The sequence below is a fragment of the Notolepis coatsorum genome (genome assembly GCF_963971535.1).
Source record: "Notolepis coatsorum genome assembly, chromosome: 6".
Lineage (NCBI taxonomy): Eukaryota > Metazoa > Chordata > Actinopteri > Aulopiformes > Paralepididae > Notolepis > Notolepis coatsorum.
In genome coordinates, this window is record NC_140170.1 from 41,889,048 (window position 1) to 41,909,494 (window position 20,447).

The window sequence follows — 20,447 nt, forward strand, 5'->3', positions numbered from 1 at the left end:
GATTAGGCGTTTTTAATGCCAACATTGAAGTGGGTCGCGGCATTCAAGGAGGTTCCGGGGCACCGAGCTCCGGCACGGAAAGTGTTAAGTACTTATGATTACTTCCCCTAATAATTTTGTCACACATTTCTTCAGCCCCTATGGATTAATAAAAAGAATCAACAGTACATACTACAGGTCTGCTATTGTCCACTCAAATGAGATGAAACTTGTGGGACGTATGGTCTTTAAAAGCAGAAAAACTAATAAATTAACTTAATTACCATAGATGCGCACACACACACACACACACACACACTTAGGGCTGGACGATTAATCAAGTTTCAATTACGATTTATTCTTCCCACGTTCATGAAAACAATAGAGATACAATCATTAGTGCCACATTGCTCTCATTTTGTCTTGTGCTGTAAATGCAGTGCACCCTTCCTTGTGGTGCGCATCTCCCCTCATTAGTTATTTTTAAACGACTTTGGTAACTTGTAGAAGATGACAGAAGGAGCCTTTGGTCAAGAAGAAAGGTAAAACAAATTCAGTCGTCATGTGATGTTTTTACCCGTTGCTGTAGAGAGGAGCGATGCGAACCTGCATGGGCATCGTGTGGTACCTCACTATGATAGCAATTGTCAGGTAGGTGGCAGCCAGAGTACCTAAACCACTGGAAGACAGGATTTAACAACAGTCAACAAAAGGCCATGGAGTGATGTATGCCAAATGGCAGTTTCATAAAGCTGCTGTGATGTCATGTGAGAAGTAGGGCTGACCCCTATTAGTCAACTAATGGGTCGAAAGGAGCCGTAGTCGACTAGCCAACCTCTTAGTCAAGGATTTTTTTTTTTATATATATTTTTTAATTTTTTTTTATTATTCTTTCCAAAAGAAAAGAGGCCTAATGGCACGCATACCAGAGGCTAACTGCCTACGAAAACAGGCACAGAGGCACTGAAAGAGGATTTCACCCATCTAATGAACACACTAGACAAATATCAAGATGTATCCATCAGTGGACCAATTGCATGCTTTTGCAGAGGACAAGAAGCCTTCAGTCGACTCCTTCAGACATTAAGCACCCCCCACAGCCCAAATGGAATGATAAATTTAAAAAAATTAAAATGTATTATATTTTTTTTTTTTTTTTACCAATAGTCGACTAACGGCAAATTTTGGCCAATCATAGTCGACCATCCAAATCCTTAGTCGGGGACAGCCTAGTGAGAAGTCACAATGCAACGCAGCCGGCTGTAAGGTGGATGCCTTCCAGCCATTACCGTCCTGTCATTATGTTAACTAGCTAGTCCAGACATCAGCATTTTCTTTAATGTACAATGTCTAGGTTTCCCCAATAGAAATCCTTGTATATGTACGGTCCGTACTCAAAACTATTGAGATGATCGGGCAAGTGTTACCAAGGCAGGAGGGTAATGGCTAGATGGCATCCACATTACAGCCGGCTGCGTTGCGGCATTGAGGAACTCCTCACACATGACCCACCTGACGTCACCACGGCCGCTTTAGGAAACTCTGCCATTGTTGTAGCAAAGGTGTGCATGTGTGTGTGTGCTCCATAGCTGACCTGATGTACTTCTGAATGCTGATTTCCTTGGGGATGGACAGCGGGAGGATGAGGAAGACACACAACAGGAGGAGGGCTAGTCGCTGGTCCGTGTACCAGTGGTGTGGCATGTCCAGCTCTGGCAGACCGGTGGCGTACTCGTACAAAGAGTGACACACTGACGACGACACACACACAATGATGATGTGAGCAATCAGTCACACAAAAAAGAAAGAAATGAAGACTATGAAATATTCATCAGATTATAAAACATTCACCATAAAATTATTATACTAACCATATTGTCACAGGAAGAAACAAAAAGTGGAAAAGAAGAAAGAAAGTGATGAAAGATATCAAGGCCTCCGGGGCCTAGTAGTGATGCATTAGAGGGGAAGCGAGCCGCAGTACGTTTTTGGAACCTGGGGCAAGAAATTAGAAGCTCGTCGTCATTTGGGTCGCAGGCTTGACAACAAGTTTAATAGCCTGGGCCCTAGTTAGTTACATGGAGATGTAGCCTATGGATAAACATTGCCACATTAACTGGGGCTAATGAGAGGGATGAAAGCAAGGTCAGTCAGGACAACTCGCATATTGAAGTTAACCTGTTAAGCCCTAGCTATGTTGACATCTATGGATCTCATGGAATGTACCGTAATTCCTCTAATAGTAACCCCGGCTTGTATTTGTTTCAACTGTAGCGGGTACCAGGCTTGTATTAGGAGGAGGCCTGTATAAGAGGGAGGCCTATATTTCAAATTTTCAAACGGATCATAATGAATAAATCAACATTTTGTGTCAGTTTGAACCCAGTAAAATGTACTGGGTTCATTTATTGAAACCAAGTACTGTATGAAATAGTAAACAGTGCAATTACAGGTGGTCACTGGTAATTTCAACGTTTTCAAAGTGAAATCAAGTAACTAGCTCAGTATGCAGCTCAGTATATTAGTAACCCGGCTTGTATTAGGAGGCCGGCTTATAATTGCTTAGCTCAAGAGCGCACCCGGCCATTAATAGAGACCCGGCTTGTATTTGAGACCCGGTTACTATTAGAGGAATTACGGTATTCCCAGTCAGTGAATACTCAGAAATATTGTGTCCGTTACTATGCTTGAGTAAATTGTAATGAACCAAAGGGAGAATATCAATTATTATAATCTCTTTTTTTCATCTTTGACTGAAAAACACCATGCCAACATTGACCTAAAGGAAAAGATTGTGAGATCAAGTGTACAAAAAATCTAAGCAAATGAACAAAGGGCAGATGATTTACGTTTTTTTTTTGTAGATTCAGTACTACATTTTTCCATCCAGACACATACAATTTGAAATATGAATATAGAACATCAGGCCTATAAATGACCCGTATTATGTCCAAGTCATACATCTATGGATCAGGCCAAATCCCCTCTTTCCAATGGCAGTACCACCAGGTTCCCATTACAGGGCAGAAAGGATAGTGAATGAAATGTACTTCTACTGTAAGTACAATTACTTTTGTATAATGTCCATAGCTCCGCCATTTTTGACCGGATTGCGACGCTTTTTTCCCCTGGACGTTCACAGAAGGTAAAGAAACAATATATGTTGTATTTTATGGCAATAATGTTCAGGTTTGTTTGACCCATGATATCACGTAAATATATATATTTTTTTACATCAGCCGGCTGCAGCTTCGACAGCGGCTGGTGCGAGCTGGGTAGTGTAGTTTTAGGAAACGTCCATCGAAAGCCCTGGGTCTCCTCTTTCTTAAGGCCTCTACATGCTACAGCAAATTCAAAGCAACTTCGACACAACATCGACAAAGCAACGGTGTTGCAGACACTCTACCTTTATGCTTCTGCAAAATCAACGCGCAGCCTATGTAACATTGTACCCCGTATGTAGCTAGGTTCCCTAGATAGATGACGCTAAAGTTAGTTTAGGTTCGTGTTAACTTTGGATAATGTACAAAATAAACGTATTTCCGGTGATTTTAGACGTCGCTCTTTTATTTTGAAAACCCCCGACCGGAAGTGTTATAGTGTCTGTTGCTAGCAGCTTGACTTTCTGTGCTTTTCGAGCTAACGTTACCGTAACATCATTCGTTTCCAATGGAGAGGACCTCGGCTCACATGCAGCTCAAACTACCTATTGGAATAAATTACTTGATTGATGTTTAACTTGTCCCTGTGTGTGTCCAGTCATTTCGACTAGCAAACGTTGTATTTAACGTTACCTCAGGACGGATACCATTGTATTTACTTGGTTAGCTAATGTAGCTAATGTGGATAGCATTTTGAATAGACCCAATGCTAGCTGGCTGGCTACATCTTTATTTACTAAATTATGGAGGCTTTTTAATCGTCAAGGTAAGAGGATTTGTCATGATCAACTGAAGGCGTATGCTATGGAACAATATGTGCTTGGGTTTTCAGAAAAAGGCGAGCTATGTGACGCTGATTATTTAGCGTCAACGCTGGCTTCAACAATGGAGGATATTATTCTCTGCGGGACTAATATTATTCTATGACAGCCCCGCCCCCATTCGCTAACCAACCAATCACTGCTACGCAATATCAACGCAACGGTTGTTCAGTTAGATTCTGGGGACATGTACGCAACGTCCAAGCAACACAGTCTACAAGACCCTCTAAAACAACCGCGCTGAAATCGCGCCGATGTTGTGTTGCAGTTGCTTTGAAGTTGCTGTAGCATGTAGAGGCCTTTAGGAATACAACAATTTCATGACAGCGTAATTTCCTCGCGTCTAAATCATCCGGCTTCTGATGCAATGCACAGAGATTTTTATAAGCTCATATTTCGCTAACACTAAAAATTATTGGTTAAAAGAAAATATATATATATATACACTTTGACTGCCGTTTTGAAAAGGTTAAGGTCTTTACTCTTGGCTACATTTGAAAAAGAACACAACATTACTAAATAAGGACTGTATTGCTCCATTTATGACGTGAAATAAATCTCGGCCCGTTACGATCTGCTTAAACAGGTGGGGGCCCCGAGAATGGGCAGTCATGCTCGCGCACAAAAGTCACGGCACTTTGCAAGCGTCTAGCGCAGGGGTGGCCAACCAGTCAGAGACTAAGAGCCACAACAATTACTGTGGTACCACAAAGAGCCACACCATATACCAGCGTTTCTCAACCTTTTTTTTCAGTCACGGCACCCTTCATGTGTTTATAGGTCTCACCCTCTGGCCTCTGAAGTTGCTAATGTCTTTTTTATTTGGGCCTCACAGGGTTAAAAGTACCCTGTGAGACCCACGGTTGGATACAATTACAAAATCACTTTTAGCCATTTAAAAAAAGAATGTTTATTTAAAAAATGTTAAGCACATGTATAGGCAATTGGTCCTGTTGTTCAGCCTCACAATGCTATTTGATAGTAAATGTGTTTATATGTCCCACCCTCTGGCCTCTGAAGTTGCTAATGTCTTTTTAATTTGGGCCTCACAGGGTTAACCTCTTAAGCCCGAGATATACAGTAAAAGTGTATATTTTCAGCATTAGGTTTGTTTACCAATGATTTTAACTGTTATTAGTGAAATATAAGATTATAGAAATCTCAGGGCATTGAGTCGGAAACCGGCGCATATTGACGGGAGGAAATGGCGCAGCCAAAAGTGAGTGTAGTCTTTTGAAGGAAGAGACTCAGGGCTTTCTAATTTTGAAAAACGACCCTACCCAGCTCACACCAGCCCCTGTCAATCATCTGACTTGTGGATTTACTTTTTTATTTTTTGGGATTATCTCCCACAAACCTGAACGTTATTGCCATAAAACAGAATGCAGTTAGTTTCTCTATCTTTCTGTGAACGTCTTGCAAAAAACGGTGTTGCAATACGAAGAAAAATGGTGGAGGAATTTACATTATAAAAAAGATGGCAGAATTCAGTACTGTATCTACAAAACCTTCCGTTTAATCATCTTCCCTTTATTCATTTGCTTAGATTTTTCAGGTCTGGTAAATTTTAGCATGGTGTTATTATTACAGTCAAAGATAATATATATATATATATATTTTTTTTATATAATTGATATTCTCCTTTGGTTCATTACAATTTACTCAAGCCTAGTAACAGACACACTATTTCTGACACTGATCCATATGTCCCTAGATTCAGATACCAAGAACATGCAAATGGACCATTAAAAAAAAATTAATGTTTATTCTACGTCCTTATGGAATGAGTGGCATAATTTCTCTTTTTTTAAATCTAAACAAATTTAAAAAAATTATAAATATTTTTTTATGGATGGAAGAGTCACACATTGACGGGCAAAGAGCCGCATGCGGCTCGCGAGCCGCAGGTTGGCCACCCCTGGTCTAGCGGCTCGGGCTGCATTTTTCGAACATATAATATACCGTTCGAAAGATCCATTTGTTGCCGTTCGAACGCCACCACACTCGACCAAATCCGTGCCTCGGTTCTCTAGTTACATGACAATACATCAGGCGAGCGTCTTTTTACATGCCGCGGGTCGGATGACCACCCCGGACTCCAGACACTTCAGAACTGCCAATTATCCGCTGATGGCGAAAATAATTAGTCAGCGTTGTAGCCAATGAGAGTACCTTTCCAACGATAACCCACGTGGTGGGGGTGCAAATAAGGAAACTAGCTGAAAGTTGACGAGCGAAAGCGGGAAGTGATTCTGACTTCAGAACACACAGCGGTGGATGAGGAAATGGATTTGAGAGCTTTTTCTTTTGTCGCCGGTTTTACTCCGACGTCTCTCAAAAGACCCATTTCTGAATGGATTTTTATAAAATGTTGACCTGTACTACATAAGACGTCAGGCTATGGAACCGCTGTGTTTTCCAGCGTATATTGCAATATGGAATCTTGCAACCACTACAGAAAAATGTGAGTACACAAGTTCAACTAAATTTCAGACCTCTGTTACTCCATTTCATTAGCACCAAGTGATTTTCCTTTTTTGCATTAGTAACTTCAGAATGTTATCTTTAAAAAGAGATGCTTGTGCTATAAGTATAAAATATAAGCTTTGGAAAAAAGTATGCAGTCCTCAAGTTAAAGTAAAAGAAAAATTGCCCGTTAACTCGTTCTCGCGTGGCAATGTGCTGCCACACATTAAACCAATGGAGTCGGTCACCTTGTTTGCAGGGCTATAACTATATTCTATATTATAGCTATGGATGCAATACTATGGCCCATTTGACATCGAGTATCTATCGTTCAAGATGTGAAAAAGAAAGAATTTTTCCATCCATACATTCCCGTTTTATACCGTGGCGAATATAAGTATGGTTTTAGAGCGGTTTAGGGTAATTCCTGGGAGGCTAGTAATAGTCAGTGACGTATATTATACTTAATCCATTGGCATTTCGTCCCTATACACGCTACAATTAAAAAAAAATCAAATGCATAATGATCGGTATATAATGTTCCATCATGAATGCATGAAAGGGGGGGGGGGGGGGGCGTTTCTGATTAATTGTCAATAACGCCATTCGTTAATACAACAACATATGCTGATCAGGGCGATGGCTATGAAAACAAGGCACAATCAAGCTGAAATTTACGTTAAATTGCTCTTACCTGTGGCCGGTGGGATTCCAAAAAGAATATTCCAATTATTTGATTGCCGTCTGGTAGATCGTATGTCCATTTGGCCCACGACATAACCCACCACAGCATAATGAATCGGGGGTCTCGTAAACAATTCAATGCGATCGGGTGAAGCCCTTGGTCCAGGTTACTAGAAAAGTTCGCCCGGAGGCATTTCATCGACGCACAGCCCCATACACAGAGTCTCAAAGGAAGTGCAACATCACATCACAATTCCTCGGAGTCCACATCCCAGAGGACCTCTCTTGGAACCTCAACACTGGTCAAGAAGGCCCACCAGCGCCTCTTCTTCCTGAGGAGACTGAGGAAAGCCCACCTGTCCACTCAGATGCTGGTGAACCTTTACCGGCGTGCCATAGAAAGTATACTCACCAACTGCATCACAGTCTTACGGCAATTGCACTGCCTCCGACCGGAAAGCACTGCAGAGGGTGGTGAACCACCCAATGCATCACCGGTACATCACTCCCTACTATCGAGTCCATCCATCACAAACGGTGTCTGAGGAAGGCACACAGCATTGTCAAGGACAACCTTTCATTCAATCAATCATGGACTGTTTGCAATCCTCCCCTCCGGGAGACGCTAGAGGAACCTCTGCTGCAAGTCAAGCAGACTCAGGAACGGCTTCCATCCCTCAGCCGTCATCTCTCTGAACTGTGTGCCACGTTGACGCATACTGTACGACTCTGAACTCTTGCCTATACTCAATTTATACATACCTACTGCTTTCACCGTCTACAACTGCCCTACACTGTAATCATAATCTTAACTACCCACCTCATACTATAATCTACCCATATACTCTGTAGCATGTACAACAGTGCCGTATATACTGCATATTTACCACATATAGATATAGACACACATCTAAAGCATTTAACCCATAGCTCTGTATGATAGCATGTACAAATGCTGTATATACCCTATTCTTTATTCTCACCGCACCCATCTGTATTTACCTGCACATAGTCCTTTTACATATCTGTAGATACTATATCTATACATATCCTACTCTTTACTAGTTACACGTCCGGCCAGTATGACTACTACCATACCGTCTTACACCTGTATCACTGTACATATTATACTACTCTGTACATGCATCCGATTAGCACTATAATCAGTAGGGATGGGTACCTTTCACATTTGAACCGATACCGGTACCTGTGAATCGATACCGGTACCCAACGGTACCTTTTTTCGGTACTTTAGTCTCAAGAAATTTAATTTACCTACCTCAGCCGTAAAAAAAAAAAAAACCCAAACTTCAAATACCGGTAACTACAATTTCGACAGTTTTCGGCTCGTCATTGCTCCGACTGCTTTGTTGTTGAATCAAGTCAAATCCTAGGTAAGCATATATTGTGCGTGTCAACGTTGACATGAAATAAAAAAGTGAAAAAAATAAAAAAAATGGAAAAAGAAATAATAAAAACACATTTTTTTTATTTAAAAAAAAAAAAAAAATTGTTTCTCACTTGATTCGATACTCTGTAGTACCGACGTGTTTCGGTTCGGTGCCTCAAAAGTACCGAATTCGGTACCCATCCCTAATAATCAGTAGTACTAATTTGTATATTTTGTACCCAGTTAAATCACCTGTCGATTGTATATTGCACTTACTGCTACATTTGCACTCTGGTTGGATGCCAAACTTCCTTTCGTTGTAGTACTGTACTTGTGCTGTATGACAATACATTTGAATCTAATCTAAACACTGTGGGTGATGGAACAAATATTTTGTTCCGACAGTCTACTATGCCATGGCAATCTATAGAGGTTTATATATTACAAATAAAATGCAATATTATTACATACATAGAAGTAGAGCTGGGGGGGGGGGTAGAGGGTGAGCAGCAGTTTCTGGAGTAGCAGCATGAGGTTAAGAGCAAAATGGTCACCGTGTGAATATGGTCAATTGCAGGCAATGAGCAGCATGGAAGAAGTCAGACCTCCCAGTTTAAAAGGGCGCCCCCCCGTTAGTGAAGTGTGATTGGTTGAGGATGGGAGAACGTGGTCACTGAGGCACGACTTCTCTGACCGAACTTGCTCTGGGACGCTCGTATGTCATATGAAGAAAAACCCTTTTATCACCAACATAATAGAAATTGATTTTCTTTCCACAAATCAGCCCATAACCCCCTGGACTACTTTATCACCCTGGTCAAGAACCACTGCCTGAAGGTTAATACATTCATCAGGAGCCTGTACTACGAAGTAGACCACTATAACGGTGGAGCAGGGAAAAAGCCGATATAGCCGATTAATATTTGGACAATTATCTACTATTGGTGAAAGTGGGACAGGTACAATATAGTTATTAATATTACCATATTAATTTAGAAAGATTTAATAAACGGAATGTTTAAAAATTCAGTTTAAAATCTACATCAATGATTTTAATATTTCATATTATGGGGAAATTATATTGCCTTTTAAACTTCTCCCTTCTCTCCTCCCCCCCCCCCCCCCCCCAGTCTCAGCATTGCCTTCGGCTTGGGCCGGCCGTCGTACTGGCTCGGTCAGCGGGTGGAAGTCAATGGGTGGGGATTGGACGTTGTGGACAGCGACCCCTACAGGTCGGTTGGGAGACGCCTGCACAGCAGAGACAGGAAGTGGCGGGGGTAGTGTGAGCCTCCCACGCGTTACACCTCGCCAATGAGAGTCTGCGCTGGCAGGCGAAAAGATGAGACAGGCTGCCTCCTCGTGTGCCGGAGGGGACACGTGATGCAAGGCTTCTATCCTCCCTACAACCGACCAGTGGGGGGCATAGTCGAGCAACGGTCAAGACAGGGGAGGGAAGAATTGGATACACGAAATTGGAATGGGAGAAATCAAGACAAAGATCTGGAAACATGTGATTTAGTGTATTAACCTCTTTAGCCCGAGCGGTCCATCGGTGGACTGCAAATGACATCACGTCATAAATCAATCTCTCCAGACTGTATGACATTAAGTAGCATTTTTTTCCCAAGAGTAAAGACTTTAACCAAGTCACAACAGCAGTCAGTGTATATTTTCAACAATAAGTTTGTTTACCAATAGGGTAAAGTGTTAGAGATTTTAGTTTATGGAATGCGTTTATAATTTAGCGAATATCCGCCATTTTGAATTAGCGGCCATCGCCAGTTGTAGTCACATGAGAAGAAGGCATCCAGAGCTCTCAATGATCATTGACATTTCGAAAAACAGTACCCAGTCGATTCTAGCTTCCTGGAAGCAAATGACTTGTGTATGCATTTTCTTTTTCTTTTTTTTCTCAGGATTCTCTACCACAACACTGATTGTTATTGGCAGAGATTAGAGCGCAGTTAGTGTGTCTACCTTCTGTGAACATTTAGCAACAATCCACGTTGCAAACGGATTTAAAATGGCAGAGCCATATCCATTATTAGAATGGAACTGTACATACAGACAGTAGATTTCATTCACGGTTCTTCAGGGCACACCTGGAGATACTAAATCCAAATTGAATTCTGCCATTTGAAAGAGGAGATTTGGCCCGATCCATAGATGTGCAAGTTGGCTATAATAAGGTAATTTATAGGCCTGGTATTCTATGATAATATTTCAAATTGCATGTGTCCGGATGGCAGAATTCAGTACTGTATCTACAAAACATTATGTTTAATCATCTCCTCTTTATTCATTTGCTTAGATTTTTTGTACACATGATCTCAAGAAGGTGCTGAACAGGCTCAGTGGCAGTTTTTCAAGCAAAGAAAAAAGCATAATTTATATTTTCCTTCGTTTCATCACAATTTCCTCAAGCCTAGTAACAGACACAATATTTCTGACACTGGGAATTGTCGTAGAAATTATCATGCAGGGCTGTACAGTGCGACGAGGTTATCGCAAATTGCCCCATAATATGGCCTGTGCGAGTGGAAAATTATATTTGGGGGCAACCTTGCGAGTAGTGATTTCAACCCTTCATTCGCATTTCACTCCTAAATTAATCCATACAAATTGTATAATTTTTTTTTTAAACATTAGCCTACAACCAGGGCTGTACAGTGAGACATAATGTTGCGGTGCTATGAAAAAATCTGTCTGCGATGAATGAATTTACTGCGTGTGAAGTGAATCTGGGCCACGCTATTCTACTTGGTAGTTGTAGTCTATCGTGCGATTAAATACCATGTCCCCGTCTGCGTAGAGTCCATACATCCAACACCAAATCCCATAATTCCTAGCGAACAATCGAAACGAAACTGAATGTAGCCTATTGCATCGCCAAAGAAGAACTTCCTTTCAATAAGAATTAAGCCGCTAATTTTGCTCTGCAAGAAGAACGGAGCGGATATCAGTCCATCTTATGACAACCACGTCCGATGTGGAGAGATGATAAGAGACCATAGCCGATTCAATTAAGTCGGATCTGGCAGTGATGATGCATTAGGTGAGTAGCCCACTATTAGGAAGTTTTTCAATACTTAAATACAGTCTACTTAGATTTCCCTCCGGGGATCTATAAAGTATCAACAAATATTATGGCATCAAGAACCCCAAATCATCAGCAGATTCATTTCAATTTTGTCCATAAAACATATTTAACCCCCCAGAAAGCTTATAGAATGAGACATGCTATTTCACCAAACTGTACACTTTGTTCCTTAAATACTACTGGTACTTTTACACATATGATGTGGGAATGCCCCACAGTCAAAAGTTTCTGGGAACAGATAACTAATTATCCATCTAAAGTATTACAAAAACATATTCCCTGTTGTCCCAAATTATTGCTCGAACAACCTATCTATCTAATAATGAGACAATATGAAAATAAGATAATACTAATAATTGTCACGGTTCCCCGTATGAAAGTGGCTTGCAACTTACTGCTGGTAAAATCACTTGTTTATTTCTCGTTTTGCATCGTTTTACATTCCTCTTCTATAAACAATCAAAGTCCTACCGTAAGAGCCTCATACGGGTCAATTAAACCTTTTTGATTAGAGTCTTTCCTTCGAGCTAAGTTGAACTGAACATTTCACGTCAAAAGCGCAAACTTAAACAAGGTTGCGTCGCAACACTGTTTTCAAAATAAAGGTCACATATACAAATACCGTAGTAGGCCTCTCAATTCTTATAAAAAAAGTCCGGGATATACATAAACATTAATTGGCATAGATCTCTATAAACGGCACAACACATTGATCACTTTAGGCACACCCTGAAACCAGTAACATCACAAATATGAAGCAGGTAATTACCCATAAAAATAATAAACCTTTCATGGGGTTATTTACAATAATAATAATTCATTTTATTTATAAAGCACTTTTCATTGTGAAACAAAGGTATGCAGAGTTTCTTGTCCTCCTGATTAATGCAATGGTGTGTGTGTGTTGTGATGATCTCATTCAAGGAGCACTACAAGCGCGCACACACAGTTTGTTGTTCCATTAGTGATTTACACACTTTCTCAGTTGGTTCATTATAAAAGATACAAACCTGAAAACAAAAAGCACTTAAATGTTAAATAAAAGGACCACAGTAATGAGGCAGGAGGAACATATTTTTTTGCACTATAATGGTAAAATTGTCATTTAAAAAATTGCCCCTAAAAAATATTCTGTGCCCCTAGTGAAAAAGCTTAGCGTACAGCCCTGTCATGTCAGTATACATCTGTGTTACATCTGTGTGTATATGTATAGGAGGCCCATTATTTTTTATTTAAGGCATATTGAAGGGACGGTTTATAGTGTCAATTGACAGATAGCAATAATATAAAGTATAGATTTAGCTCGATCCATACGTGGCGTAATGCACAGAGGTCGTGTGGGGTTAAATGCCCATGGCACCTGGACTCTCCAATTTTTAATAACCAGCAATTACTTGTTGGGCACAAGCCGGTTAATATTCCTCAATGGCAGAGGAGGGGAGTTCATACTCTGGAGGATATTTATGATAAGAACGGCCTCCGTGCGTTTCAGGACTTTAGAGAATTTTATGATCTTCCCGGCGAGTCCTTTTTTCTTTACCTTCAACTAAGGTCAGCGCTGAGGGCGCATGGCGTGCCGTGGGCTCAAGCTTTGCACCCACACCCCTTCCTCAGGCTCATAGTGGACAGGACGACCTCCAGAGGGTTTGTCTCAGACTTTTATACGCTCTTAATTCAATCCACGTATAAAAATGTATCATTGGATACAATCTGGCGGGTGGATATCCCGGAGTTGGACCCCGAGTTTGACTGGGATGATGTTTGGGCAAATGTGGCATTATCTTCCCGCAACCCCAATCACCAGCAAATTAATTTTAATTATATTCATAGGACCTATCTTACACCTAGGAAGCTATTTGCTATGGGACTGATAACCGACTCTCGGTGCACTTTGTGCTCTCAAAAGGTCACTGGCACTTATATGCATATGTATTGGGATTGCCCACCAGTGGCCCGCTTCTGGAGGTCAATAACGGACAAACTTTCAGATCTGTGTGGCTTAACTATCCCATTCACAGCTGTTACGCTACTCCTGAACGATATAACGACACTACCTGCGTCCGTTCAACTAAAAAGGGTTGTCCTAGCGGGTGTCACAGCAGCGAAGAAGCTAATAGCAATGAGATGGAAGGAGCCTGAGAAGCTTACAGTGATTAACTGGTCCCTAACACTATTGGATGTGATTTATCTTGAGATATCCACGGCGCGGATGATTGGGGTAGGACAGGCTGGCATTGACCTGTGGTTTGCAGCAGCCGAAAAGGTCAGGACCGCCGTGTGCGGCTGAGCGGGGTTGAGGTGCGTGTTCAGGTGAGTCCGGCGGTCTCTTGGGAGGGGGAGGAGGAAATGTCTTGTCCTCTTGAGTTTAGCTGGGGATTTTATGGGGAGGCAGCTATTTAACTATTTCTTCACTGTTTGGTCACTTTTACACTGTCTCTGTGAGTCTATGGAACACCTCTACAGGTTTTTGTTTTGTCATGAAGGTTCATTGCTCTGTTTTCGGGTCGTGTTCTCAAAAAGTGGTTCTTGGTGAATTGGAGATGTACGTTTTATTAATATAGGCCGGGTCACACAGCCGGGAATCGGAGCTGAACACTGGGAAAGACTTTATTGGATAGTACCCGTTGGATTTAAAATTTAGAAGGTTGAACTCTGTTTTCTTTTCTCTTTGTCTGTATAAATTGTTATTCTGTATTATTATTGTTTTTGTTATTTTCTTGTGAAGTTCTATGTATTGTGATTGTGTTTAATGTGTTGTCTTGTTTCATGTGAATAATAATAAAAAAAAAATTATCAAAAAAAAAAAGTATAGATTTAGCTCTACAAACAGCCTCACGCACAATGAAACCTTGTTATGATATGCTGGCCGTATAGAGTGGGCCCCGTCTAATCCCAATGACCCCGAATGTGTTAATGAGGCCATTATTGTTGTTTATTATTATTTTGCAACAAGATAGCCTACATAGAACATAAATAGCCTGTATTTTTTTTTTATCCAGGGATGGGGAATTCCACAAGCAGCTCTCTCTCCGTTACACGCAAGCAGCGTCTGACGGTTGAATCTGTCTGATGGCCGAATCGGTCTGACGGCTCAATGAAATATAGAAATACTGTAGATGTGTTAGAGAAAACTAATTTCAATAACATATGCCCTATTCTATGTGCACTGCCAGCCAGCCTTAATGCAACGGAGATACACTTTCAATTTTGACAGAAGATAATCTCCCGATTCAGATTTTTAAGAATTTAACACAAAAGGTTCCATAGATATTTAATGTTTGTCGACATATTTTCACACAGCCAACAAAGTACTGGGTCAGTCGTCTCTTATTCGGATTTTCAGTCACTACATTGTTTTACTTTCAGTTGCTGCCGCCAATGAAAATCAGCTCACTACGCATGCTCAGACTGTTGTTCTATGGTATTTGAGATATCGCTTATCGCTTGCTTGTTGGAGCAATTTATATGCGTTTATGTCTGGACGGAGGTATTTTTAAAAACCCTAGTGTGTGGACAAGGATTTTTTTTATATATATATATAAACGGAGCCTGAAAATATCAGTTTTGAAAAAGATCCATATACATGTAGTCAAGGCCTAAATGAGGGTAGAGTTATGCGTTATGACGTCTGGCTTAACCAAATCTTTACCTTCCTATGTTGCCAAGCATAGAGAATTGATCAGTTATGGCTCAATCTGGTGAATTGCTTTGCGGTGGAATTTCCCTTCTATTGGGAGTCACAACTGTGGTTATGAACCTCAACCCAGGTTGTCCCTTTTAAAAATGGGCGGTTTCAGCAACAGATGGTCAAACTCTGACCCGTCTGTCCATTTATGCAGGAAGAACACAATGTTATACTGAATAACAACTTTAAAAACTGAATCAGAGCCACAAGTAACAGTTACTATAAAAGCTTGCTCACTGTGTTGGCACACAAATCAATAGGTAGATCTGACTTTCCATGTAGGCCTTATAGGAATAGTAGACTATTGTATTCCCTGTATTCCCTGAAATTAACTTACCGACTAGATGTCTTCGGTGACTAATGATGGCACGTAGGGCAGGCAATACTTGCAAAATATCATGAAGTCAAAGGCTTCAGTGCTTAAAGTTTCATCACATTGTCTTTGGATGATATAGGCTACAAAAGTCTATTGATAAATTAAATACCGTAATTCCTCTAATAGTAACCGGGTCTCAAATACAAGCCGGGTCTCTATTAATGGCCGGGTGCGCTCTTGAGCTAAGCAATTATAAGCCGGCCTCCTAATACAAGCCGGGTTACTAATATACTGAGCTGCATACTGAGCTAGTTACTTGATTTCACTTTGAAAACGTTGAAATGACCAGTGACCACCTGTAATTGCACTGTTTACTATTTCATACAGTACTTGGTTTCAATAAATGAACCCAGTACATTTTACTGGGTTCAAACTGACACAAAATGTTGATTTATTCATTATGATCCGTTTGAAAATTTGAAATATAGGCCTCTCTCTTATACATGCCTCCTCCTAATACAAGCCTGGTACCCGCTACAGTTGAAACAAATACAAGCCGGGGTTACTATTAGAGGAATTACGGTAGCTGAAATTGAGCCAACAACAGGGGGGATAAAGAAGACTAATCTGGTCATTACCACAGACCTGGAGGCAGAGACCCTCCACCAGCGCACCTACAGTAAAGGTTCGTTTTTCTAGTAATGAGGATTCCATTTTCCAGAGTTGATTGGTCAAGAGATGGTGCTTTTTCTCAATGTCTCAATCTCTCAGCTAGAACATAGCCTGCTCCAGAGTGAAAATAATGTACGTTAGTGTAAGGTGCCAAGGTGACCTACCACAGTAAGAACAGGGGGGGGGGGAAACTGGGCTATCACCGTACTGTTTTTTAGCCCTGCCGTGTGGACGAGGATTTTCTTTTCTTTTAACGGAGCCTGAAAATATCCGTTTAGCTAAATATCGTTTATCATAATTAGGGCTGTCAGTTTATCGCATTAATTAATTACACAGCAAATTATCACGTTATGAAAATTAACAAATTACAAAATATATATATATATTAATAAAAAACAAAAATGCAATCTCATTAATTCCATTAAAACGTAGAATAAAAATGTACAGACTTTTTATTTTTTTTAATGGGTTATTTGCATGTTCTTGGTATCTGAATCTATGGATCTCAGGGAATGTATTCTCACACTGCAGGGTTCGAAATTAACGGGGGCTTGGGGCATAATGCCCTTGAAAATGGACAAAATGCCCTCGAAAATCAGTTAAGGGGGCACAAAATGCCCCCCGACAGTTTACTAATTATATATATATATTTATCCGGTAATGGCGCGTCTGTGTATCGTACGGTTCAGATGACGCGCAAATAAAAAAAAAATCATTTGGCGGAAGTGAGCACTGGCTGCTGCGCAGCTGAGCCAGGTGCTAGTCAGTTTGTGTACAAATGGCAAGCACAATCTAAATCAATCTTCATTACGACTTTAAAAACATAGCCATTAACATTACATAGGCATACACACATCTTGCCATAGCGTTAGCAGTTTGTACAAAACAACGCACGTTTTAACTATAGAATCAGCCCGGGGCGCGAGGTAATACAGTCAACGAAATGTTACCGTAGCTACTAGCTAGCAGAGGAGGAAATGGGAGTCTGAGAGGCGGGGTGTTTAAAGACAATGATAGGCGTTTATTCAACATCCAAGAAGGCTAACATACAACTAACTGTGTTTTACTAACTCCAACCGGGACTATTGCCGCTTTCCCACTGCATGCCATCACCTCCTAACGTTACCGGAGCTACCGGAGCTGATAATCATAATAACATTGCCTGAGCTGAAGGTGAGTGACACTAAAATGTCCGTGGGGACCCGGCGCCAACCCATAGATAGTTCCAACTCGGAGGTACTTCCCAAGGTGGGGTCCGGGAGGGGGGGGGTTCGAGCTGGAGCATATGTGTGTAGGTTTTTAGATAACAGGTATTAGGGGTATATCTTATATAAGACAATTAACTAAAATGTGATTTCATTGGATGTGCTCTGACAATTAATGCTTGTATATCTTATCGTGTGTTGTCATGTTTGTTTATGTGTTTGTTTAAAAAATAAAAAAATAAAATACAGATAGTTCCAACTCACCGAATTACGTAATCCACCACAGTTGCACTCAATATTTAAATAATGTTAGTCTAAATAAATGTAGACAGATGCATAATAATTTCAAGCAGAACACAAATCTTTCCATTAAGAACTGACAATCAGGGAATTTAAACATGGTTGACATTGTTTTTTTGTGTTTATATTAAAGAAAGGAAAGTCTAGTGCTGGCTGAGCATATTGTTTGTTTGCACTAAGTTAATACTACAAATGTAGCCTATATTTTTCAGTCAGTTCGGTCTTTGTGTGCCAAACATTATTTAAGGCTGTAAACACTGTAAACTTTTTTATTTATTTTTTAATAAATGAGAAGCATGTTTAGATTTGAGTGTTACATTTTTTTTTATAAAAATTTACGAACCGTCCATTTTGTTAACCGTCCCACCCCTACTGTTTATCATAAAAATTCAGTGCCCCCGAAATACAAAAAAAAGCCCCCGAAAATCAATTAAGGGGGGCAAAAAAAGCCCTTGAAAAAAAATGTTAATTTCTAACCCTGTCACACTGTGTCAGAACTACTGTGTCCGTTACTAGGCTTGAGTAAATTGTAATGAACCAAATGAGAATATCAATTCAATTATTTTTTTCTTTTCTGTGAATAACACCATGCTAAAATTGACCAGACGTGAAAAATCTAAGCAAATGAATAAAGGGAAGATGATTAAACAGAAGGTTTTGTAGATACAGTACTGAATTCTGCCATCCGGACACATGCAATTTGAAATATGATTATAGAATATCAGGCCTAAAATGGTTATGCGATTAATTAGATTAATTAATTACAAATCCTGTAATTAATTAGATACATTTTTTTTAATCGCCTGACAGCACTAATCATAATACGTGTGTGGACATGGCCTAAGTCCAAACACACACTAGACAGTCTACACTAGGGCTGCAACGATTAGTCGACATAATCGACGACGTCGATCATAAAAACTAGTCGACGCAGAATTTTTGCGTCGATTAGTAAAAAAAATTGTTTATTTTTTTACTACCCATCTTTGAAAGTGGCTTCTCAGCTCTGGTCCAGCTGAAGACAAAGCAGAGTAACAGATTGGACATTGAGCATGACCTCAGAGTTGCTTTGTCTACATCACCCCAGACTTTGAGACTCTTGTCAGGAGCAAACAACATCCCCAGTTATCCCATTAGTTCCCTGGGATGTTAAGCTAAGAAGTCTGCTATATATTTTTTTTAGTTATTTAAACACTTTCACTTTAATTTGTATTATTTAATTTATTTATCTTGTTATGAGTGATTGTTGTATTGTTCAAATACATTTGGATTTAAAGTTGCTTAACCCATTCTCTGCCGGAGCTTGTATCCATCCTTGTAGCCTCTCTGCCAGCACTATTTGTCTATGGAGATGTTCACCTTCTTTGCAGGGCTATAACTTTTTAAATTGTATTGCTAAATCGACATTACTATGGCCCATTCAACATCGATTATCTATCGTTCAGGATGTAGGAACGCTTTACTTTTTCATTCACATACATACTAAAATACCGTCCAGAATATAAATATGTTTTTATCGTTTTCTGCTGTATTTCATAGAACGTGACATAGCCATAAATGCATATATTAGATGATCAAATGCAGTTTGATACCGATCAACGTTATATTAAAAATGTCAACTGTACATGATCCTAAACGTCATGACTGGTCATCTGCTGGTGACCGGAGGGGGGGGGGGGGGGGTCGTTTATAATGCAATGACCGACGTTAAATGATTCATGTAGTTTATTTGTTTATTATTTGTTTATTAGCAAAGGATCCCCATTAGCTGACGCCAAGACGTCAACTAGTCTTCCTGGGGTCCGAGACAACATTAAAACATATACATTGCAATTAAAACATAATACAATTAAAACATAGCAAGACATACCAAATAAGGAAACACAACATAGCAAGACGTACCAACCGAGGAACCACAACAACATTAACACACAAACATATTATATCTAAATATGTACATCAACGGTAACATATTGCATATCTCAGCATTGTCAATATTGGCTACATGTAAGATTTTAATTTATTTTTGAAGCTTGCTACACCTCTTATGTCACGTATGTCACTTGGAAGATAATTCCATGCCCCGATAGCCCTATATAAAACTGTTCTTTGCATACTGTTAGTATTTGTATGGGGTAGAATAATCTGCCCTCTACTTGCCCCTCTGGTAAAATGCATGTGCACATTTGAGGCGTAAATTATTTTATCCGTGATTTATTTAGGACTGTGGGTTGTGATCACTTTATGAAAACAAATTAAAAGGTTGGCAGAAAGTCTTTTCTCAACACTCCTCCAACTAAGACGTTCATGCATTTGAACAACACTAGTCCTATATGAACAACCAAGAACGAGTCTTGCTGCCTTATTTTGTACCACTTGTAACCTATTTAGCGACTGCTTTGAAGCAGAAGCCCACACTACAGAACAGTAATCCAAGTGGCACAAAACCAAAGCACAAACAATCTGATTAAACAGTGCAAATGGAAGGAATGGTGCACATTTCCTGGCAGTACCAATAGCTCTACCCATTTTAAAAACAGTTTTGTTTATGTGATCAGACCATGATAAAGTACTATCAAGCCAAAGGCCTAGAAGCTTAGTTTTTTCAACCTGATGTATAGGTTGACCTGCAATTTGTAGAACCAATGTAGGTTTACGTGCCAATCTT

At 40.1% G+C, this 20,447-nt stretch overlaps 1 protein-coding gene across 1 annotated transcript in view; it reads right to left on the reverse strand.

Moving 5' to 3' along the window:
* slc38a8a (solute carrier family 38 member 8a) overlaps positions 1–20,447 on the reverse strand; it is a gene marked incomplete at both ends in the record, with an annotated part of 48,201 nt that overhangs the window by 12,263 nt on the left and 15,491 nt on the right. Inside the window, 2 exons of the mRNA XM_084316827.1 lie at positions 557–658; positions 1,574–1,730. Coding sequence (XP_084172953.1) covers positions 557–658; positions 1,574–1,730 — 259 coding nt within the window. The remainder of the gene's footprint in view (positions 1–556; positions 659–1,573; positions 1,731–20,447) is intronic.